The sequence below is a fragment of the Lentinus tigrinus genome, assembly GCF_003813185.1.
Source record: "Lentinus tigrinus ALCF2SS1-7 unplaced genomic scaffold L226scaffold_48, whole genome shotgun sequence".
Classification (NCBI taxonomy): Eukaryota; Fungi; Basidiomycota; class Agaricomycetes; order Polyporales; family Polyporaceae; genus Lentinus; species Lentinus tigrinus.
In genome coordinates this window covers 190,405-213,210 of record NW_027137957.1, presented here as the reverse complement: position 1 = coordinate 213,210, position 22,806 = coordinate 190,405, and the positions used below count along the sequence as shown (strand labels likewise).

The following is a 22,806-nucleotide window of genomic DNA, read 5'->3' as shown; positions in this document are numbered from 1 at the left end:
AAGCATCCTTTGGTACTTGCGTGGCAGGAATTCGTAAGTAGTTCAATGTTGCCGATTGAACCTCGTCGTTTGAAGCACGCCGTGCAGAGCTTCGGGCTTCAAGGATCAAGAGTTTCAATGTCATACCATAAGCAAACGTCGTTGCATATAGGAAGTGTGAACACTATAGATACAGAGGCACATACATATACACAAGAGGGTTACCCAGCAGCAAGCCCTCGAGTAGCAGTCCAACAGTCCATCCACATCATGCAGGTGCAGCCAGCCACACCCGCGTTCCACTCCACCATACTCACGAGTCACGCCCCATCCACCGTCACCGCGAGTGCCGGCCCCGGTGTGTTCGCCTCTTCCCTCTCCCTCTCCCGCTCCCACTCCCACTCAACGAAGCCGCTCCTCCTAGACCGGTCACGCTACTAGTAGCGCTGTCGCTCTCACTCTTCCTGCCTTTCCTCTTCGACGGCGTGCTCGCACCCTCGGCATCTCGGTCTCCGTCGGGCGCAACTGCCCAGTCAGGATGGTCGCAGCTATGCCGCCTTGCCTTCTTCGGGGCTGCCCTGTCCGCGTCACTCGAACTAGGGGCGAGAGCCCAGTCGGGCCGGTCTGGGGTATGCATGCGCCGTCTGGGGGTCGCTGGGGACGCGGGAGAGCCGTGGTCTAGAGCTGAAGGATCCCGACTCGGAGATGCCGTTGATTGACGTTGCGAACCGTCCTCGCCCGGGTGCACGTCCTTTGCCAAGTCGAGGGGCGCGGGGGTGCGCTTGGCTTTAGAGGATTCGGTGGTGGTCGAGGTCGAGGCGGTGGACGTGGTCGTGGAGTCTGCCTCCTCCACCTCCCTTTCGGCAGGCTCTGCTTGTGCTCGAGAGTCCTTGACCTCGAAATGGAGGTACTCGCTCTCCGTGAGAAGCACGACGGAGCCGGTCACAGCGATGTCCAGGTCACCCGCATGCGACGGCGGCGACGGTACGGCAGACTTGTTCAACGGACTCGTAGTAAGGGCTGCAGGAGGCTGAGCTTCGACGGGCGTGGTCGCGCGCGGTGTCCGTCCCTCCATGCGATCGACAGATGTCCATTCCGCATCATCGTCTGCATCACCGTCCTCTCGCGGAGTGCCTGCACAGCAGCCAGACTGGGAGAGGGTGCTTGCGCTGGGGTGCTCGCCGGAGTCGTCACGGCCGTCGACGAGGAATGCGGACTGCATGATGTGCGCGTTGCCCTCAGTAGCGTCATCAGCATCCACCTCCGCATCCAGCTCAGGCTGGGGTTCGGGTGATTCATCTTCAGCGACAGTTGTTTCGCTGAGCGACGCCTCGCTCGAAGTGGGCTCTTCGTGAGACATGACGGACACGGAGCGTGTGTCGTCTTCACCAAAAGGCGGCACGTTAGCCGAATGAGATGCTTCAGAACCAGAAGTAACTTCCTCCGGAGGGTGAGGGAGCGTCGATGCGGCTGCGAACCCGATCGGCTCAGTACTCTGATCCTCAGCTTCATCCGGTATGATAGCAGATTCGACCAGCTCTACAGCTTCGGTCTGGGTAGGCTCGGAAAGCTCTGACTCTTTGGGGCTAATCTCTGCAGCTTCTAGATGAAGAGTGGGGGTGTCGTCATACGGTGCGGAGCCCGCAGTCTCCGGAGCACTAGCGATCCCGTTGGTGGGACCCGGGAGTTCCAAGCCATCGGGGTCGTCAGTAAGGGGCATCGCCGATACCTCCGGGCTACGCTCGCGCTCAGAGTCAACCGAACGAGGAACTTCGTCTTCGGGAGCAGGTGCCCCTGATAGCACCTTGTGGCATTCTTCTGGCGCAACGCATTCCGGAGACGAAGGCACTTTATTGTGCTGACAGAGGATAAAGGAGACGTCAGCGTTGGTGCGTTGGATGGTGGCGTACGTAAAGAGTACTCACCTCGAGGGATGTTGCGACCGTTGCGTCTTCGGGAGGATGTGGAGCACTATCCTTCGTGAGAAGCTCGTGGCATTCCTAGCAAGGCGATCTCATGCTTTAACAAGCTGAAAGACGCTGTTCGGAATAATAGGTACGATGACGCACCGAGTCCGCATCGAGCTCAGGTATGGGGCGGTGGTGTTCCGAAGAGTGCGGGGGACGCCGGTCTGATCGAAGACTTGCGCACAAGTGACGATATGGATTGAAGGAGTGGCATAGTTTACAGATAGACGGAAAGGCATACTGCAAGCTATCAGCAAAGCCGCGCGCATCCAGCCGACTGTTGACCGACGTACACAGATCATAAGAGTAGGCATGAGCACCAAGATGACTGCGACAAGCACGCTCTGTGGCTCTGGGAATACAAGAGCGGAGACATTGAGACGTTCTAGCTTCAGCTCGTACATAGCGGGGCGTGCAGATCTTCGGAATTCGTTTCGACAGCAAGATGTGTAGCGAGGATGGCAAGAGCTAGCAGCGTGCAGATCACAGCAAGACGGGTATATCAAGAGGAGGTATACAGGATAGAGGCTGGCGAACGAGCAGGCTCGTCGCAGCGACCAAAAGGTCCTGGTCAAAGGTACCAATCGAGCCCATTTCCATGCCGCACAACAAAGGTCTTGGGCGCTTGCTCACTTTCACCTTGAACGATGACCGACTGCTGGTGTCCTTCTGCTTGAATGGCTCCCTGTATACTTGTCCTATGCTGCCGCTGCGATATAGAAAACTATGATTTGCATGTTTGCAGCTGGAAGAGTCCGCTACAGTCAAGAGGCCCCTGCCCGCACGTACTCAAAATATCTGGCAAGAAGATTCACTGCCGTTCGCTGAGAGTCGCGTCGAGTACAGATGGATATGGTCGGGCAGCGTTCTGGGAGCGGGTTCAGATCGTGTCGGCAGGGTGGTTAGATATACGGCAGGATGAAGGTATGTCCTACAATGTCAAAATGCTCGAGTGACGACGTCCACGCCGAGGGTTATTCTTGCTCTGGAGTCTGCGCATGGGAGGAGCAAGCGCAAGAGACTTGGATCTGGCTCTCGTCCGAACGGATAGACTTCATTTCCGTGATCGATAGTGACGATATATTGGGTGAGCGTATGTAGTTTGACAGCCTCCTGTCGTGGAGCTTCACAGTGCCGCCACCGACTTCATAGTCCCCTCCCTCGACTTGCACAACATCTGAACTAGATCCTGGCTACAGACCACTCTTGACAAGCCATGGATATACCCCAATCTTCTTTGCGTTTCGCCTATACCATCCTCGTCTCGTCCCTCTTCGCCTTTCTTTCCTACGTTCTCGACCGCCCCATCAACGGTCACAAGCTCTCCATAGGTCGCTTTTGCCTCTTCGGAGCCTACGATATCAAGTACAAGGCAACAGTCTTCTCTGAGACGTACACCTTTACCTTCACGGCCGCGTCCTTAACCTGGCGGTTCCACCTCCCGAGTGCCTCCAACCCACGCTGGTGCACCCTCACCTGTGACTCGATTTTCTATACCTCCACGACCGGCGACATCTCCACAGCGAGCCTCGAGACCATCCTCTGGTTCTTTCCCGTCTTCTTCCGCCAGACCGCCGGGCCCTGGGCGAACATCACCATCGACGGGCTCGCGTCCACCGCAGCACGGAGACGCCGTATTTCATCCAGCGCCTACGCGAGAACCTCGTCGGGACGTTCCTCACCGGCGAGGTCCTTCGGGCAGACGTGTTTCGGACGACGTTCAGGTTCGCAGGGCTGTCGGAGCGGCCGGAGGAGAAGCCAGTGGGGTACACGAAGCCCGGTTGTATGCTCAACGCGGCGGACCCGGACGAGGAGGCAGGAAAGGACGAGGGCCTTGGCACGTCGGACGGCGAGGACGCATGCGAGAATGAGGATGAGGCCGAGGACAGCAAGTACTGCACGAAGCCGCTCACAGCCCACGACGACGACGAGATGTCGTTCGCCGTGCTCGCGCGCGGGCTGCACATCAACAACCGCGAGGGCCGCATATACACCTTTGGGCGCATCGATTCGCAGATCCGGCGCGACTGGGTGCGCGACCGCGGCTCCCTTGCGCTCGTCGCGGAGGAGTGCCGTTGGGTGCATGTGTACTTTCCATTTGAATACGTCGCTCCGCGTTCGGGGTTTACGTGAGTCTTCTTCCTTGTCCACTTGTTCTTCTCGCCTTTCTCTACGTTTTCCTATCGCTCGCGTCTATGAGCATAGTCCCTCCGGGCAGACTTGACGATTGGGCGTGTCCTTGCGCCGATGCTTCTTGATTGGTCTATCCAATTCGAACTCCTTTTGCCGATTCTTCTGTCCTCGAGTTCAGTTCAGTTCCCGTATATGCCGCCAAGAGTCATCGATGCACACTTATCTAGCAGAGCCTCAGGTGCTCATGGATGATACAAGCGGTGTGAATCCTGGTACGGCGTCTGGGTCGCCGCACGATGGTCAGTACTTCCGAAGTACACCCCGCGTTAACAAGTGTAATGCGAAAGTCTCCTAGTTGGTCTATCGTCTTTTGCCCGGTTTCTGTCCTCGAATTCAGTTTCCGTATGTCGCTGTATGTCGCTGCACGACCACCGGCGTACCTCAGGCAGACAAGTGTAGTGCTTGCATTCAAAAACACCATCGAATGGAGCGCGTTGCGGAGTCTTCTTACCTGAGACACAAAGCCACGCTTTCCTACTCGAATTCTCCGCATATATTCAGCCCAGAGCTGTCCATCTCACTAGCCAGGAACTATCTCCTGCTTAGAAGGTTCATGAGACTAACTTGGTGGCCTGGTGTACAGGTCGCTGCTCTCGTCCTTGTTCCACTTCCCGATCGACTTCGTCCGCACGTTCAACTACCCCGTGAGCAGCACGAATCTCTACGTGACCCGCCTGGACGTCACCTTTGACCGCTTCCGCGTGAGTGCCTATTCCTGTTCTCTATCGTACAGAGCTCCTGACGGGCCAAACGATTGACTGACATGTGATGTATATTGTAGTTGCGCGACGCGGAGCTGTTGAAACAGGGCTTTTCGCTCGTACAGGAGAAATCGATCACGAGCGGGATCGACTGGAGCGACGTCTTCTTCGACGCCGTGATGCACGCGTGCAAGCCTGCGGATGAGCCTCAACCTGAGGATGGTGACGGACGTGACGACGACTAACAAAGGACTTCTCCAATATCTCCTAGACTCAGACTGGTGGTGGACACACACGAGTTGTCCATGTTATGAATTACGCTCGCGTGCGCATGATACACGGACTTGGTTGGAGTCTTGGACACAAACACGCTCTCGGAGCTTCTCGGACATCAGTGGACCTTTTATTGCCATCCTGCATACGTTCTCATAGACGTTAGACACCCGCAATGTAGCCGTAGTCATCCAAGGACTTACTTTTTCTATTTGCCCCCGATCGTCGGTGGATACACGCGTCGAGATAGAGGCAGCAGGTAGCGTTGCGCCACCGTCTGCAATGCGCATGTCATTCTACATCCTCCCATTCCATCCCATTCCTCTCTTCCTACTGGTACTGTACTAACACTTGCCACCTCCAGGTCCCCATGGCTTCTCCAGCCCCAGCAGTCCTCGCGTTCAAGTAAGAAGTACCCCTAGTCCCCACCACGTTCCGATTGCTACGGCGCGCACACGACTTGAACGCGCAGACCCTGATCGAATGGAACCTGGGCTACCTGTTCCTGTGCCTCGACTGCAGCGCGGATGCTGCCCACGCACCGCCGAGCTCTCCACGCCGCGTTACCTTCCTGTCCAGCACTACTGGAGTATGGTGTAAGTATGTTCTCCATCTGAAGTGGCCCTGACCGGTTCTGATGACAGCGATGCGCAGTCGCTCTGAGTAAGTAACCTTCAAGCTCACCCAGGTCAATTTCCATGACGACGGAATATTGTGAATACTACTCTCTGGCCGATTAGGGCGATCGGACAAGTACAACCCCGGTGGGTGAGCCACTCACATGCCTTGGACGATTGTGTTACTAAACAAAGCAGGAAGTACGCCCGCGGACCAGGATTAGTCTCGCCCCATCAGCACCGCACCGGGGCGCGAACCTTGTCTCCTCTTCTCCGTCACTAATGCATGCGTAGAACCGGCCGGTGTGACCCGTCATCTCAAGATCCGCCGCAGGCTTGGGTGACATGGGGGCATGTGCTCCTGGACCGGACTTTCCCATTCCGAAAGACAAAGTTACAGGATGAGTTGACAGCTGCCGTGCCTGTGTGAGTAAGAGCCCACACGAGTGCATCATCAGCAAACCGGGGGCTCCCCATGTACGCGTGGATATGCTTATATAATTGTCAAATTTACCTGTAAGGATGATTACCTAGAGTGATACTATATAGCAGACCAACGGGGTATTGCAATAAGCCAAATTATATTATATGAGTCAGAATTCTATCATCAGCAAAAAGCCAAAAAGAATGGAAGCGCTCGGGAGTGTTTGCAATCACTGCAATCCCAGTCAATCCGCTCCAAGACTCGGAAATGATTGTGGTGGGATCGAGCGACGTTGCAAGGTGCAAAATCTTACCCCAAGTTGATTGCAATCTCTGTAAGCACTTCTGATGATTGTAGAAGATTCCATTGATTAGGAGAGATTGCCAGCGAGAAGTACAGTGCACGACTCGGCGTATAATATTAATAAATGGATTGATAGCAGAGAATGACGGCGATAAGCAGACGATTAATATGATAATCACGTGATATTGATTTTTGGACATTTGGGCTACGGTACAAGTAACTACGGCATAGGACGTTACTAACTCAGTGTATGAGCTTGAACTACGGCATAGGACATAAGTATGTGTACATGGTCAAACATGGAGTAAAATGACTTGAAGGACTCACCGGACTGTAGTAAGTTACAGTGACGTGTACATAATACGACAGAAGGGGAGGATGCAACTCGAAGGGTCAGCCTGAGCGTACTCACCAAGAAGATATGTCCAAGTGGATGATATAGCGGGACAGTCATCTTGGATGGAAAGCCAGCCGCCGTGGCCAGTTGACAACAAAGGGCATGGCGGGCGACGTACCGTATGGACGAGCTCAGCAAACGCCGCTTGGCAACTTACGGGCATCTCGCGTGTGGCTTACCTACACTAAGCGGTGCATGAGTCCTTCAGTAAATGGGGACTCAGACAGAGAGGATGGATGAATTGCAGTACAGACACATGATGGGAGGAGGAGAAGAGTGGACGAAGAGGCGTGGCTCTCGAGACTTCATATGCATCCCAAATCGCCGACAACACCGGAGGCGAGAGGCATGCGATTGGACGCCCAGAGGGTAGGCGGGCTGGCGCACACTGGCGCTGTTGTTGAAGACACATGTCAGGTGCTATCGACTGCTAGGAAGGTGTGCCGGCGAGATGGGGAGGGGGACTACTTCAGTGGTGGCGGATAGATCGCTAAGCGAGCGTGCGGGGGAGTGTGTGCAAGCGCCTGACTGATCTCCGGCGAGCGGACACAACGAGCCGTCCTGTATTGTAATCGGGTGCGAGCTTGCCAACCGGTTTGCAATCTACGTCGCTATTAGTTCTGCTTGCAATCGCTCCCAAGGGCATAGACGATTGCAAACACTGCAAGCATTTCCGAGCGTTTTGGCTTTTTGCTGATGATTGTATGATACTGTCGGACTCGGACGTTGGTCTGTATGAGGCCGCCAGAGGAGGGTAAATCAATAAATGCATTCATACGACTCGGACGTTCTCATGTAGCGTGCGGGAAGGTCTGTATGAATATGTATGTAGAGAGGTAGATTTCAATACTATCCGGGGCGCCATGCTCGCTTCGGCACTACGCTCGAGCTCTAAATCACACCTCAGGCCTAGGCTAGAGGCGACTAAACATTGATATTCTATTCGAGTAGTACGGTGTAAATTATAAAGACAATAATGTAGCTATCAGAGCAAGCACATCACAAGATTCCGAGAGAGCGCAGAGAGTGACGTCGCCAGTAAGTAGACCAGAGAGTCCATGTATGAAGACGTCTGAGAGCAAGCGGTGAGCGCAGACGACGAGCGAGGGACAACAGGAGACAGATCAAAGATGATCGAGGCTGTGAATGCACAGGTCAGTCCACGCGAACGGTACATACAAGAGGACCAATGAACGTACTACTTGTGAGGAAGCACCACGTCGCCGGTGATTGATAGTGCATGTGGTAGAGGATACTCAAGACGTCGAGGGGACAGTTGAACACCATGATATGGTCTGGCTAGTTGCGATGATGATTGAATGCATGCCGGAGCGGGAAGAAGGTCCTTCACTCACCATGCTCTCACCGGAGAAGTGGTTGCCGGCGGTACGTCTGTGGAAACGTCACATTGTCAGGCGAGTGTGGGAGCTGCTGAAGACGGGGACTGACCTGTTTCGGTGTCCAGCGACCTGGAAGATGTAGTCCAAGATGAACTTGCTGCGCATGGGGAAGCGACCAAAGGAGCGGGAGATGATGGACTCACCAGGTTGGTAGTTCTCAAGGCCTAGACACGCGCATATAGTCAGAAATACGCGTTGAATGTCGAGGCGCGGTGGAGCGGAATATAATACGTGCATATATGCATGTGCCATGCGGAGACGCAGTTCGGAAGACAATGAACGTACCTTCAACTCGAGATATGGAGACCACATGACCTCACCCTTGCCCTTCATTGTTTTCTAGCATTTGCGTGACGACGGTGTGGATGGTGTCATTGATGCCGGAGAGGTCGACAAAGTAGGAGAGATTGTCGGCGAAGGAAAAGTGTATGTGCTGAATATCAGAGATGTTGCTGACAGCGGGGACTGAGGGGGAGAAGGAGGGGGAGGGAAATGGGGAGCGGAGGGCGGAGGGCGGAGGGCGGGGAAAGAAGAAGGCACGACACGATGGTGGTGGTTGGGGACAAAGATACATTGGGGTAGCTGCTGACGGCTCTGCGAGGAAAAGGCAGAGCTGTCAAAGGCATGCGTGGTAAATTGACGCCGTTTCCTAATAGATATAGGCGCCCATGTGAGCGCGCCTCGCATGGGTATTGCGACAGACAAATCTGTCTCCACCCGGGCCAAGCCATATGACTGACTATATCAATATATGAGTATATCACACCTCGCCCTAGTTGGACGATCTCATACATCTGCATACAGAGGGCGGGCCCAGCAGACAGCTCCATACAACCGTCCGCCGATCCGACAAATCCATATATGACAATACAGACGCCCGTCGGCCATACGGGTGTTTGCATGTTCATGCTGGCTTTCGTCTCACTTGCATGCTCGTATATACAACCTCCCCGTTTGCCGATGATACTGAACGGCGCATTCCTCAGGATCCCAGAGCCATCTGCAGCTCGTTCTGCTGTTGCTCCGAGCTTCTATGGCGGGTGCACCCCGCTCGTCCTTGAGCACAAACCTTGCAGGACCTCAGGATCCTAACATGCAGACAGAGTTGACGGGTTGAAGTTTGAAGCTTGAAGGCCTTCGTTCCCGTAATCAGCTCACTCCGGACGACCACTGTCTGCTGCTGTGTGTTGACGGATTCAATACATCCAGTCATGCATTCCACGAACTCGTACCCGATATATACATACTCACACGCCTTGCATACAATGCCGTTCTTTGTACAAATCGTCCGTACAACGCTACCACTGAGCTGGAAGCAGGGAACCAACACGTCAGCTAATTGATATACTCGGTGTGATGGGAAAGACTCACCACGCGGGTCCTCCTCGCCTGCGTCGTCAAAGTCACCACACCTTTGTGTAGAGCGCTGAGAACTCTCCGGGTATTGTAGTCGAAGAGGGACCTCAGTATGCATCGCGTACATACGAGGCGAATCGTCGAGCGAGAAGACGTTGGGGTCGCTGGTTGTCATAGTGGCGTACATGCAAGGCGGACTGCCAGGCGGAGTGTTGAGCGAGACTTCGTCCGGGCCACTGGCCGTCGCAGGGTTAATGGGACGGTTCTTTCTAATGCTCTCCCGCCACTGCTGAAGACTCTCGTAACTTAAGGACATATTGCCGAACTGGGTTTGTATGGGATAGCCACTGAATACGGGGGAGGCATTCCCCGTAACCGGACTCCCTGATCTCATCGAGCTTTCAGACTGGGCGGGAGAGCTACGCGCACTCCTCGGGGTCCTGCTCCGCGCCTTGGCCGAGGACCTTGCTGGGCGGAGAGGCAAACATGGTGCCGCAGACGTCGCCTCTGACGGAGAGATACCTGTCCTATTGCGCTTGTTGCTCCCAACACTATCAGAGAGCTGTAACTGAGGGCTGCTGCTCGCACGCTTGCTTGCTGTCATAGCGGGAAGGACAATGCAGCGCCCTTCAAGACGATCTACATCTGGCCATGCGCTGCTATTTTGGACAGCAGGCCACAAGTAACCCAGCACTTTCTGGTGAGTGCGGAGAGGGGAGTTGCTGGGGTCTTGCGGTCCTGTAATCGCGGGCACCTTCCTTCGAGTTTGCCAACCCTTCCGTGGTTCCGAGGGGCTAACTTGATTTGCCCATAATGGTGTGTCAGGCCGAGGACGTCCTTTGGGCTTCATCTCAAGCTTGGGCGCAAGGCGGGGGGGACTGGGAGGGTAGCAGACATGGTAGTAGTGCAATTGGAAGAGTGACGCGAGATCCTGGAGTACAAGTTCCAACGGATGTGGGACGTCGCTCGTCATGTCGTCGATGGTGATGAAAGATGTGCCGTCTTGCATGTATTTGAGCTTGTCGGGGTGACCAAGTGGCGGGTCATCAGCAGTAGCGAAGTCATAGATTCGGGAGATGTATAAAGCCAGAATATCGACGTCCGACGAGAACTCGTGGGGAAGATGTAAGAGCGTGCACCAGTTCAAAATATGGTAGAACGACTCGATATCGTCAGCAAGCTCATGCAGCTTGTCCGGGAACTGTTGCAGGCGGGCGGACATGAATGGCCATGTGCCCTGTTGGAAACAGCGGTTCAGGGCCCTCCAGCACAGGAGACTAAATAAGGTCAGCTCACCGAACGTGTCTGCTGTGTGGCGCCCTCGGTCATCAGTTCTCCTTCAGTTTTAGCGAGGTCCCAATCAGCAAGCAAGCCAACGACGTAATCCGAGTCGGGGTCCGAGTCGTCACGTGGGTTGTGGATGAGAATATTGCCCACACTGATGTCTCGATGGAGCAATTTACAAGCCTCCCATATCATCTGGTGAGCTAGATCGCAAGTGTCAACCATGGCCGGGGGTTAGTGATCGAGTCAAATTCACTCACCGACGTAGGCGTACGTGACAGCTTGGAGGAGCTGATAGGAGTTCCTGAACTCCTCCAGATGTCGACACACTTCCTTGAGGACAAGACGGAAGTGAATGAAAGGGTGATAAAGTGTAGTCGGAATGCGCGTGCGTTGGACGCCGTTGTACTCGACATCGCCACCACCCAATACAGTTGGTATGTTCAACTTGCCATTGGTCTTCTCCGACTCTGCCATCTTCTTCGACTCTGTGATGAGCATATAGTTATCGAATTCGGAGCGAATGTCCTCCGAGTCGGGGCGCCAGCTGTCCTTGAGGAAGACGACCTGCTGACTCGTGAGATCATAGGCAACGAAGCCTCGCGTGCCCCGACCGACAAGTGAGCCTTTGACGGACGCAGGCTTGCCGATGAGCAGTTCATGTCGGGCGAGAGGACTGTTGCGACGAACAGCGGTCCCGTCGGTTGAGAACGGAGCGTCGACTGCAACTTTGTACACCCTCCAGCCTATCGTAGCTGCATCGCGCAGGCCGGCTGCCACAGCGGAGCGAGACTGTGGGAACTGCTCATGCAAGGTTCGGAAGAGACGTTGTTCCCCTGGAGATGCCGCCTTCACAGTGCCATCGTACCCCCGGCCTGCACGATCTAGCCTCGAGAGACGGTAGAGGAACTTGCCAATGACGTCCGGTTCCTCAATGTAGTTGAACTCAGGCGTGAATTCGGCGCCTTGCCTTTCGAAACAGACGAGACGAGCGTAGTCATTGAGCACAGTGATCATGAAGAAGGATACACGATGCTGGCGATTGAAGACTTCATTCGCGTAGTCGACGAGCTGGCTCTTTTGCAGGGACTGGGGAAGAGGACCTTCGGGAGTATTCATCCGTCCCCTCTTCTCGTGTTTCACTTCGATGAGCAGTTCGGCCCAACCCCACGCAACACGGGAACGCATCGGTATGTCGGTGATCCTCTGCTCGTCCGTGAGCCCGCTGAAACCAGACTCCATCGTCGAAGAGACGTCTCCCTCTGCGTCCGCTTCGCTGGAAGGATCATAGTCCAGCCAATTCTCGGGCGTATCCTTTGGATAGATGCCGAGGTCTGGGTAGGGCGACCTCCTAGAGGCGCGTGTGAGAGTCGCCGGATCCAAATGTTGGGACGTGTCCAAGGCGCAATATCCCTCCCAGCTCACAGTCTGGATGTCCCTGTTGAGACCATTTATCTACGGCATTCCTCAGTCAACATATGACTTCGACCATTGAATTTTTCGCACTCACCCAGCCAGTGCACATATTGTGCTCGCTTCCATCGAGTCCCACATCATATGGGACAAATGACATGGGAGGATTTGGTCCTGGCACGTACTTGTCGAGCCACTCGTCAATTGACTCGCATTCCTCCCACATTCTCCTCTTCGAATCACGTTCGTCTTGTTTTCCGCTCGCGCGCACCGGTGTCCGTGAGACTGGGATGCTAGTATGAGTGCAAGATGACTGCTTGGAGGCTTCGTACGTGGAGAAGCAAGCGCCTGACAGCTGGCACCTCGCTTGTGGCAAGGACAACGGCCCAATATGGAAGGCGTAGTATTTGCTCAAACGAGCCACAGCAGAGCATCGCCTGGGACGATGATCGTGAGCCGATGTCACTAGACTGCGAGAATGAAAGGTAGCAACACGTCGTGGTACACAGATATTGATCATGTCGGGGACTCGAGTCTCAGACAGGGTGGCATCGCGAGGAGGGGGCATGGCGACGACCGTACTGGGACGCTCCGGAGCGTCCCAGGAGCGTACTGTGGTGGTGTTCGACAACTCTCAGGATGATCTGGGTACGCGTTATTCACGAACCTTGTTGCGCCTTGGGTATATGTTCAGCAGTCTTTTCAGAACATAGGTTAGGATAACACGTCGTAGTGGTAGTGGACAAATGTGAGATAAATCGCGACGGCGAGCATGTTCGTCGTAATCCGCGCTCTTCAAAACCGAGGTACCAGAATGCACGACGTGAGCTATGTACGTTCAGCACGGTTCAGACCTTGGCCCCGACGATGGATCTCGCCGACGTCGACTGGTGAGCGCTGAACATTGAAATTCCCACGGCAAGATCACTGGTTCGAAACTGCAGAGTGTTGTTCCTTTTCCTCAACCTCCCCGGCCGTCGTACTAATCGCGAATTCAAAATTCTCTCAACGACACATATGGACTACAAATGACCGGGACCACGGTGGATGCCAGCCGGACGGCCTTCAGCCCGCAATTTGCAGCCCGAGTTTGAACACAGCGGTCCGATACAACCATGCATCCCCGCAGTGAGTTCTTCTCCGCTTCATCGTGTATGGCACCCCAGGTAGTTCAATGTACTGCAAGGAGCCTCCATACCAACTCAGAGTACTGATATAGCTTCGCGCCAGAATGTTTCAGGGCTTGCTGCACCACAACTCAAGTGCGCATATTTCCACGACGACCGCTACACGTGAGATCAATCGTCCGTTCTCTTTTCGTCTGCGACCACCAGCATTTCTTCACTCAGTCACTGCCGCGTTCCGACGGTCCCGGCGCGCACACGACTTGAACGCGCAGACCCTGATCGAATGGAACCCAGGCTATCTGTTCCTGTGCCTCGACTGCAGCGCGGATGCTGCCCACGGACCGCCGAGCTCTTCACGGCCGCGTTACCTTCCTGTCCAGCACTGGAGTATGGTGTAAGTATGTTCTCCATCTGAAGTGACCCTGACTGATTCTGATGACAGCGATGCGCAGTCGCTCTGAGTAAATAACCTTCAAGCTCACCCAGGTCAATATCCATGACGACAGATATTCGTGAATACTACTCACTGGCCGATTAGGGCGACCGGACAAGTACAACCCCGGTGGGCGAGCATGCCTTGGACAATTGTGTTGCTAAACAAAGCAGGAAGTACGCCCGCGGACCAGGATTAGTCTCGCCCCATCAGCACCGCACCGGGGCGCGAACTTTATCTCCTCTTCTCCGTCACTAATGCAAGCGTAGAACCGGCCGGTGTGACCCGTCATCTCCAGATCCGCCGCAGGCTTGAGTGACATGGGGGCATGTGCTCCTGGACCGGACTTTCCCATTCCGAAAGACAAAGTTACAGGATGCGATGACAGCTGCCGTGCCTGTGTGAGTAAGAGCCCATACGTGTGCATACTGAACGGCGCGTTTCTCAGGATTCCAGAGCCATATGCGGCTCGTTCTGCTGTTGCTCCGAGCTTCTGTGGCGGGCGCACCCGCTCATGCTTCGAGCAGAAGCCGAGCAGGACCTCGGGACCCTAGGATGCACATGCTAGCTGCATAAGACGTAGTCGTGCGTCCATCGCGGTCTCCGTGCGCCCCAGAACAGCGACACGTCCCTGACAAACCCCGAGCCCCCAAGACGCCGCCCGTCTGACAGACTCAATGGAACATATGGAATGCTCGCTCCTCGATGCCGTCCCCGGTGCACGCTCTTCGCAAGATCCTACTACATATCCAGAACGTCAGTCCAATATTCCACGCAGCTCAGTTGACACTCGTCTGACGTCTTCTCCAGACAGGCAGGTACGGGCAACCCTATCGCGATTGGAGACTAAAGAAAGGGCGTTATGGCATCCCGCTTGCCCTGGGTACGAGAAGCCCTGTCCTCCTTCGCCGCCCACGGTCTCCCAGATACCGGTGCATCCAGAGCCAAGGATCGCAGCGGTACCCGCATCTCGAGGACTGCGCAGGAACCCAGAATCGCGCAGCCATGTCAAAGTCTGCCCGCCGCGGCCCGCCAGTGCGCTTCCTCTCGCCTTGTAATACGTATGCATTGCTCGAGTGAAGTGCGGCCGAGGGGGGCAGATGACGACGAGAACTTGGCGAACCTCGAAGCCCGCCGCGAGGTCGAGAGCGAAGTGAACCTTCGCACTGCCCCCGGCTCTGCGGGAACCAAGGTTTATCCTTCCCGCGCGGGTGCGCGAACGGACATCCCTCCCACCATGGTATTGAAAGCTGATGAGGGGAGAGGCCGTGCCTCCCCGACAGCCACCCTACCATGGGATGCACCCGGGTGCACCGCAGAAGCCCTCCGCCGACATGTCCGTGAGACCATGTTACGAGGTGAGTCCCCAGTGCTGTCTGTGACGCGAGGTCACTGACAGCATGTCAGACTTCAGCCCAAGGTTCAGATGAGGGACGACAGCCTTGGGTGCACAAGTCGCTTGGCCCGCGTGCCATTTGCATATCACATGAAGAGGTCTGTCACGGTGGCACCAAGCTCAAGCTCATCCACCGGCGGCATCTGAACAGAGTTATGTATGCCACGGTCTTGGCCAACCACTCACGAGTCTAACACCCCAGTGGGACGCGTGGTCACCGGCCCTCAACAAACTCAAGCTCCACTGCAGCCATGGCCACTGCAGACGGGCACTTACAACGCGTCCGTGCTCAGTGGTCGACGTTCCCCGTCGTAGTCTGCCCCCGGCTTCATTGTAGCTCCAAGAGCGGCCGGTGAGCTCACAGACACCGTCCAATGTCCACTGAACGCTACAGCCAGGAACCCCGTGGGGACCGGAGATCCCATCGACGAGAGACTCGCGCAGCCAAAAGTACTTAGATGGTGTTCCTGTAGTCGTGGTGGGAGATGAGCGCACCGTACGGCACGGTAGCGGAGCGCTGTCTGTGATGCCGCCATCCCGCAGACGCGGCCTCAGGGTCGAATGTCCAGAAACTGATAAAGTAAAGGCTGAGCGCTAAGCCCCAATCGCGCCCGATGACGCGCCTCTCAAGTAAGGAACGCCGCTCAGCATGTATGTACATACCGTACGCGTTGCCGAGGGAACTCATGGAACGTCCGATGTGCACGGCGCATCCGATGCCCGAATCGGCTGCAGATGGCGCCATACGCATGCATGCGCGTTGAGAACGGCAATCCCAACACACTGGTTCCCAGTTCCCAGCGAGAAGTCCGGTGTAGTCGGCGACCCGGTCTGAGCGGTGCGAAGCACTGAGGACTGAGTGCTCGTCGTCAAATTCGCCGGGCGTGCGTCGTGGTCCTTATCCCCCCTTGCAGGAGGCGCGTTCAACGCCGCGCCGTGCGATCTTGTGCCTGGGCGTCCGAGGGCGGCGGGCAGCCTGAAGGAGATGTGCAAGGTAGACGAGTAGCCGAGTATATATAGTATAACAAAACCATCGTGCACGCGTTGCATACAGGGCTTGAGGGAGAGAAAGCCACGGTCTCCATCTTCGGAGGATCCTTCAAGCTCTACGCCTGCGCGGCTTGCGCTAGAGTCGGCACCTAGTACAACGCGAGCGCGTCGAAGATGAAGTTCGGAGACTGCAACAAACGCCGCGTCAGCACCCCCTTCACAACATACGCAGACACAAAGATAACACAGTGAAGAAAAACACGCACAAGGTAATCACTCCCACTCGACCCTGACGCAACGTAAATCGTGAGCGTGTTCGAGCCCGCCACAAGCGTGCCCGACGGTATCGCATACGTATACTCATTATTATTCCCGCGCCACGTCCCGCGCGTCACGCCGCGACTATCCGGCTGGCTCGGCGCCGGGGGCGTGCTGCTGCTCCACCCGTTAACCGTCACAGTCGGGCGCCCCCCCGCGAACGCGAGCGTCGTGGCGATCTTGAGCGTGCGCGCGCCGGTCTGCGACGACGAGAGGCTGAAGTTGACGGTGACGGGCCCGACGTCTTTGAAGAGCGCCATGGGGAAGGAGGAGACGGCGGAGGAGCCGACGGTGTAGGCGATCCCCGCCCAGCCGCCCATGCGCGTGTCGGACGGGTGCATCGTCTCGATCTTGTCTGCGTTCTTGAAGCCTGCGGGCGTGCCGTCGAAGTCGCCGATTTGCCAGATGTACGACGTGCTCTGCCAGCCGGGGCGGTAAAGAGGGGAGGGGTCAGCTTTGCGCTCCTCGGTGACAAACTGGGATGTGCGGAGACAACTCACGTCGTCGGCGTGCGTGTCCGCAATGTTCGCAGTCACCGTCGTGCCAGTAGAAACCGTGACGGTGGTCGTGCCGACCGCGAGCTCGTTCTTGTACACTGCATGCAACAAATTCAAACGTTCAGCCTCCACCCCGCGCACCCTCCAAACAACCACTGGCATGACACTCACACGTCTGTGTGTAAGTCCCCGGCTTCATCTTCGGCGACGTGAACGCGCCCGACGAGCTCGCCTTGACCCAGTACTGCGCCGCCGAGTTCGCCCACCCGATCACGATCTTGTCCGAGAACGCAGACGGGATCCCCGATGCCGTCCCGCGCACGTAGCCGCGGTTCGCGAACGTCGTCAGCCCGCTCGGGTTCAGCGCTTCCCAGAACGTCGTGTCTATATATTTATGGTTTATGTAGGCCCGCGAGGTCAGCGGCGCAAGGACGGGGACGGGGAAAGGGGGGACGGGAATGGGGAACGGGGACGCACCGAAGTCGGCGGACGGGGCGGAGCCGGTTGTGAACCAGAGCGCGTAAGGGCCGTGCAGGCCCTGGCGGTACGCTGCGTGCGGATATCAGTCGGGCTTTGTTGCGGACAAGAGACTGAATTCCATTGAGAGCGCTTACACTCAGTCTGGACGTGTCCGGAGTTCTGGAGGAAGCGCGGTGGGGGGGACCGGTGATTGTTAGCTGCTGCGCCGTGCACTCACACGCGAAACGTGGTATTTACCATGTCTAGAAGGTGGGTGAGCGTGCGTCAGCGATTATGGCATCCTATATCGAGCGCAGGAGAATAACTTGAAAAAAAGGTAGACTCACAGAAGTAGAGCTCCGATTGGTCGCCTTGGTACCATGAGGGGCTATCTGTCAGCGATGCTGGGATAACGGGCGCTGCAAGCGAGGTGTACTAACCACCCTGGAAGTCAATGTCGCTGCAAAACCAACTTGGTGAGCATGCAATGCTCAGCATACCCGCAAAGTGCAGAACATACCGGAAGAACGGACCACCAGAGCTGCTCTCGTAGCCCACCCCGGGGATGATCATGTACGCCCCAATGCCGCTGCCCGTGACGCCGTGGACCTGGTCGTCGATGAAGCGCTTTGACGAGTAGACTGTAGAGCAGAGTGCATAGCTTCAGCGAACATCTCCCAACGCGACGCGTGTGCACGGCGGCAAAAGCAGAATTCGCGTACACTTTGACCGGGTCTGCCCGTTGACCATGAACACGTCGCTGCCCTCAATGGCACCCGAGTTGCCGTAGATCGTCGCTGCTGTCGGGCCGGTGGGGAGCGTCGCCCGGCTCAGACGGGCGATGAAGCGGAGCTCGCCCACGGACGGCTCGGCGGTCGTGCTGTATGTATGTGGTGTGGTGTGTAGACATGAGCGAGTGCGCATATATGCACCTTGGGAGTCGGGAGAGCGGGGTATAACGCACTAGGTGGCCATGTGGATCGCCGGGGTCTTGTACTGCGCGACGTACTGCAGAAGACTGTGAGTGGGATGCGATGCGAGGCGGGATGCAAGGCGGAGGAATGTGCGTCGGGGAGGGTGCACGTACGTATTGGGTGAGCGTGGAGGTCTGGCAGGCGATGATGATGTAGTTGTTGTTGTTGCCGGTGCGGGTGTTGGTGCAGGAGGCGGAGCCAAGGCCCGAAGACTGTGTCGAATGCACGAGGTCAGCATGCACTCCGCACTTCCCTGGAAGACAAGAAACATGGACGTACGATCTGGCTGAACTTGCTCGAGTCCTGCGCCTCGATACCATTGAACTTCATCGACGTGATGTCGCCATTGCTAGAGTTGACTGCACGAAAAGAGTACGTGAGCATCCAGATAGCCATGTTAGACATCATCAAGTCCGGCGAACGCACTGGTAAAGACCAGACCGCCGGCGGTGTCGACAGTCCAAGACGACCCAGACGTAGTGATCCCAAACGCCGCAAAAGCGGGGGCAGCGAGCGCAACGATAGGCAGCAGCGCACGAAACGCCTTGTTCAGCAACATGGTGGCGCGACCTGTCTTCAAGGATGCTACCGATCGAGGGGCCAGGGTGATGTCCCTTACTTATATGCCGGCGGGATCGAGGAGCTGAGGGGGTACCCGAGGACAAGAAGGATACTTAAATCATGACCCATCGACCATAGAGACGGCCCGCCGAGGAGAACGCGAGCATCGTCCCCCCGGCAGTCCGGGCGCGCATGATCCCTCGCCAGGCGGTCGTCACCACGCTCTGCACTCGTCGGGTGCCCGTCCCATGATCACGCGCGGACGTATCCCGGAGCTGGGAGCCAAGCGGGCAACTGCCGCTAGAAGCTCGTCGGTCCCGAGGGGCAGGAGAATACGCTGTCGCGGCGCCCACGACATACCGCACGGTATGCACGCGACGCGGTCCGTCGCTGCCGCGAAGAGCAGCGAGGGGGCGCGAGGGCGAGTGTGTCGTATGCTCTGGTGTCGGCTGTTGCGGTCATGGCGACGGGCCGCCGTATACACCTGACGGATGGCGAGGAGGATGATCAGCGAATGCGCTGCGATATAAGGCAGACATAAAACCGGACGTGGGAATGCCGGAGAGCAGTGGGTACATGCTTGGTCGATGGAAGACCGACCGATTGTTGCCAGGTTCAGTGTTATCGGACTCCAGCTGTATGGGCGCTAGACATACGATGCCTCCTCCGGTAAGTCCGGCAAAGCGGTGCCCCACCAAGGGGAGGCCGGATGAGCAGTGCTGCAGACAGCTGGATGTGTGCCATGACCCCTGCAGAGGCTATGTTCATCATTCAATGCGTCCACGTCAAGATATAGGTAGCAGTATGACGTAGTCCGTGGCCCATATATGCACAACGCGGTCTCTCGGTCTGATGTACTCAGTACATGCGCTACTACTGTTCGAGTCGCTATATATAGTGCAGAACTTACGAGGTGAGTTCCTAGAGCGCTGCATCCGGGGTAATCCCGGCATCGTGGTCTCTGCAGGAGAAGAACCCAAAGCCTGGCCCAAGCAGGGTGTCGGCCTTGCCTTAGAACTGGAGGGTAATCTCCTTGATTGCAGTGGGCTCGGGAAGCTGTGGAGACCACGCTGCCGCTGAGGAGAGCGGAGTTAACGTCGACATCAGTCTCGCGGCGGTTGCGGGCGGGGAGGACGAGATTGGGGTCGGAGGGCCGCAAAGCAGCATGGGGGGGGGGCGGAAAGAGCGTCTTCCTCTGGAGGAGGGGCGGGGGAGTGACGACGACTAAGTACCTAAGACACGGCGAAAGGAGCCAAGTAGAGAAGTGCTGGGGCGAAAGAAGGACCTGTGGCAGAGACTGGCAATAGAATGGACGCGGACTGTAGAGGAGACCGATGCCGATGCTGGCTCTGGGAGAAGCCACCGCGCGACGAGCGACGTTGCGGTCAATCTGCATTGTAGCCAGGCGAACCTCTATATCCACTCCACGTTAAACATCGCTAGCACTGGCCATGCACCACCCGGCGAGACAGCGCACTCGAGCAGCTGGGAATGGGAGAGACTCGGAGCAGATCCTAGCCTTCCCCTTCCCCTCCTCCGAGTCCCCTCTCCCCTCTTGTCTCGCTGCGCCTCCGCGTCCGGGACGAACGTAATCCCGCGCCCTTCACACCGGCCTCTTGTCTGGACGGCGAGGGCTCCTCGAAAGGCAACACGCCTGCGCGCGCACTCCCACCAGGCTGCGTGGCCTGACAGTGAGTGACGCAGGCGGCGCGAAGACGGCGTACGTGAGTTGTGAGGCGTGAGTTGTGCGGCGCAATGGTGCCAGGTGCATGTGCTGCGGCGGACGTCAAACGAGGATAAGTACTAAGTACTGAGTGCTAAGTACTTAGCTGGCTGCTGCCACTGGCGCGTCCGAGTCCGAGTCCGAGTCCGCCGCGGGGACAGCTGTACGCATGCATATAACGATAAAAGTACACAGACCTGTCCAGTGGCCGCCACTTGTGAGCCCCGTGCATGGCTGGTGAGCGTGGGACCCCGGTCGGATTCTCCGTCGAACTTCGACGCTCGATTTGGGCACGGCACGGTAGTATTACTGGACGGTCACTGGGTTCAGGGACGGCGGCCAGGGTCGCCACTCGGAGACGTCCAAGTAACGTCACCACTGAGGTCGCCATGGGGACCTCCGCCCCCGCGTATGTTACGCAAGAGGCGAATACGTATGTACAGCGGCCCGGGGGCGTTCGGGTCGAACGATCGCGGATTACTTATGTATGTTATGACCTACATACACGGAACCTGACATTCATGCAGTGAGACTGCGAGACAGAGACTGACAGTGGGCCCGGGGATATAGAATGACGCGAACGCTGAAGAACGGTGTGCCTGGGCGACCCCCGGGATGCAAACTGAGATTAAGAGACACGCGTCCAGAAAGCAGATGGGCCATGGAATAGGTTGCGGCCCGCGGGCGACTCGCGGGGTGGGGAACCATGCGCGACGAATGGGCGCAGGGTGCCGGGGTGAGATGCGACCGGGCCTCGCAGCCAGTCACGGCTCACGGCTCACGGCTGCAGCTGCCAGCCTGGGGACTGGGCTCGAGTGACGACTCCAACTGCGAGCTTCGACTGCGAGCTTCGACGGGTCCGTGTATCATGCATATCGCATATCCGAATCGCCCAGCAGTGCTGGGCGCCGCTTACTTATAGAACGCGAACGCGTCACGCAGGAACTCGCGCCGCCCGGACAGTTCCCGAGGACAATTACGACCGAATCGGAGGAACTGGACCCGGCCTCTGAATCGGACGCTCGCGGGGGTAATGTGCTTGTTTCGGAGGAAGCGACGGACGGTGGGGCGGGAGGCTTGGGTTTAGACTCGGAGGTGACGACGTCGCGGATGGGTCATGGGCCGGTCATGCGCATGGCCACTGGCGGGTACGTAACAAGAGAGAGGGTGTAACTGTGATGAGTTGGACGTACGCTGCGGCTATGCTGGAGCGAAGACTCGGAGGCGCGAGGCGGGCAGATCCCCGGCGCGTTGAGGCATACTAGGATCACGGTGGCGTCCTAGTCCCGGGTCTTGGTGTAAATGGCCGCGCGGTGCATATGCCAGGATACGGAGGCATGTATTGGATGGACGTTCCGTTCCGTTCAGCGTCCGTACTGTGGCCGGAAGTAATATATGATCGCATATCTGTTATTGCGATGCGCGGCGGACAGCACTCGGGGTTCAGATAGACGTGCAGGGCTTAGCTTCAAGTTCTATAGCTCCAAGCAACGGCTCTACACCGACGCTAGCCTTGGGACTTGCCCAGGGGATGTACCAGGTACGGCACGCGCTCGTCGCTCCGGTCCTCCGGCCGAGCAGTCATGAATTTCCAGAGAGAAGGAATGCAGGAGTTCCCACGAGGAACAGAGCAAGCGGGCGAGGGCCGTATGTCGGCGGGGTTCCATCCAAGTCATACGCCATGTGCTGCGTTCTAGAAGGAGAGCGCTATCGCCATGGTGTGTTCTGCCGGTGCGGTTGCACGCGTGCGACGAGCTGGCTGTTCTGCGCGGCGACACGAGCGAGCGAGGGGAGAAGAGGCAGCAGGGCAGGGAGGGCGAGATGGGCGTTTTGAAGGGAACGGCCGTGCCGGGACATCCGAGTCGACGGGGCAGCGTCGCGTGCGCCTTTGGGTTTCCTTATGCGGGAGGCAGGCGGAGGGGCCGTCTCGTCTCTCCGTCTCGTCCAGCCACACGCTCCCGTTCCTTGTCGCCTTCCAGAATTCCTCGCTCGCCTTCTCACACTTGACTTTTTCCGCCATA

General features: G+C 57.0%; 7 protein-coding genes across 7 annotated transcripts; 2 read left to right on the top strand and 5 right to left on the bottom strand.

The window, feature by feature from the left end:
• Nucleotides 1–260: 260 nt before the first annotated feature.
• Nucleotides 261–2,517, bottom strand: L226DRAFT_616922 (uncharacterized protein). Its single transcript, XM_067686964.1, has 4 exons — nt 2,240–2,517; nt 2,049–2,186; nt 1,905–1,979; nt 261–1,837 (listed from the first exon to the last, which is right to left on the bottom strand). Exons 1-4 carry the CDS (start codon nt 2,348–2,350, stop codon nt 317–319), a joined length of 1,845 nt encoding a protein of 614 aa, XP_067529970.1. The 5' UTR covers nt 2,351–2,517; the 3' UTR covers nt 261–316.
• Nucleotides 2,518–3,162: 645 nt separating this feature from the next.
• Nucleotides 3,163–5,287, top strand: L226DRAFT_555218 (uncharacterized protein; the record flags this gene model as incomplete). Its single annotated transcript, XM_067683047.1, has 5 exons — nt 3,163–3,491; nt 3,569–3,707; nt 3,852–4,075; nt 4,723–4,840; nt 4,921–5,287. 5 exons carry the CDS (start codon nt 3,163–3,165, stop codon nt 5,083–5,085), a joined length of 975 nt encoding a protein of 324 aa, XP_067529969.1. The 3' UTR covers nt 5,086–5,287.
• A 2,552-nt stretch (nt 5,288–7,839) lies between these two features.
• On the bottom strand, nt 7,840–8,587 carry L226DRAFT_526685 (uncharacterized protein; the record flags this gene model as incomplete). Its single annotated transcript, XM_067679067.1, has 6 exons — nt 7,840–7,994; nt 8,054–8,153; nt 8,210–8,246; nt 8,304–8,323; nt 8,398–8,418; nt 8,540–8,587. The coding sequence occupies 6 exons, from the start codon at nt 8,585–8,587 to the stop codon at nt 7,840–7,842; spliced, it is 381 nt and encodes a 126-aa protein (XP_067529968.1).
• Nucleotides 8,588–10,493: 1,906 nt separating this feature from the next.
• On the bottom strand, nt 10,494–12,013 carry L226DRAFT_471918 (uncharacterized protein; the record flags this gene model as incomplete). Its single annotated transcript, XM_067676420.1, has 3 exons — nt 10,494–10,847; nt 10,907–11,097; nt 11,155–12,013. Coding segments are annotated over 3 exons (1,404 nt in total), but the record flags the coding sequence as incomplete, so codon positions are not given.
• A 2,318-nt stretch (nt 12,014–14,331) lies between these two features.
• On the top strand, nt 14,332–15,702 carry L226DRAFT_277573 (uncharacterized protein). The gene is made up of 3 exons (XM_067673536.1): nt 14,332–14,623; nt 14,678–15,225; nt 15,282–15,702. The coding sequence occupies exons 2-3, from the start codon at nt 14,730–14,732 to the stop codon at nt 15,455–15,457; spliced, it is 672 nt and encodes a 223-aa protein (XP_067529966.1). The 5' UTR covers nt 14,332–14,623; nt 14,678–14,729; the 3' UTR covers nt 15,458–15,702.
• A 556-nt stretch (nt 15,703–16,258) lies between these two features.
• On the bottom strand, nt 16,259–19,168 carry L226DRAFT_277524 (polysaccharide lyase family 4 protein). The gene is made up of 15 exons (XM_067673535.1): nt 18,928–19,168; nt 18,781–18,860; nt 18,615–18,713; nt 18,492–18,535; nt 18,250–18,407; nt 18,048–18,168; nt 17,968–17,987; nt 17,875–17,898; nt 17,786–17,790; nt 17,683–17,707; nt 17,546–17,617; nt 17,240–17,452; nt 17,072–17,166; nt 16,520–16,990; nt 16,259–16,441 (listed from the first exon to the last, which is right to left on the bottom strand). Exons 1-15 carry the CDS (start codon nt 19,058–19,060, stop codon nt 16,403–16,405), a joined length of 1,599 nt encoding a protein of 532 aa, XP_067529965.1. The 5' UTR covers nt 19,061–19,168; the 3' UTR covers nt 16,259–16,402.
• Nucleotides 19,169–20,561, bottom strand: L226DRAFT_277523 (uncharacterized protein). Its single transcript, XM_067673534.1, has 2 exons — nt 19,973–20,561; nt 19,169–19,546 (listed from the first exon to the last, which is right to left on the bottom strand). The coding sequence occupies exons 1-2, from the start codon at nt 20,456–20,458 to the stop codon at nt 19,277–19,279; spliced, it is 756 nt and encodes a 251-aa protein (XP_067529964.1). The 5' UTR covers nt 20,459–20,561; the 3' UTR covers nt 19,169–19,276.
• Between the last annotated feature and the right edge of the window lie 2,245 nt (nt 20,562–22,806).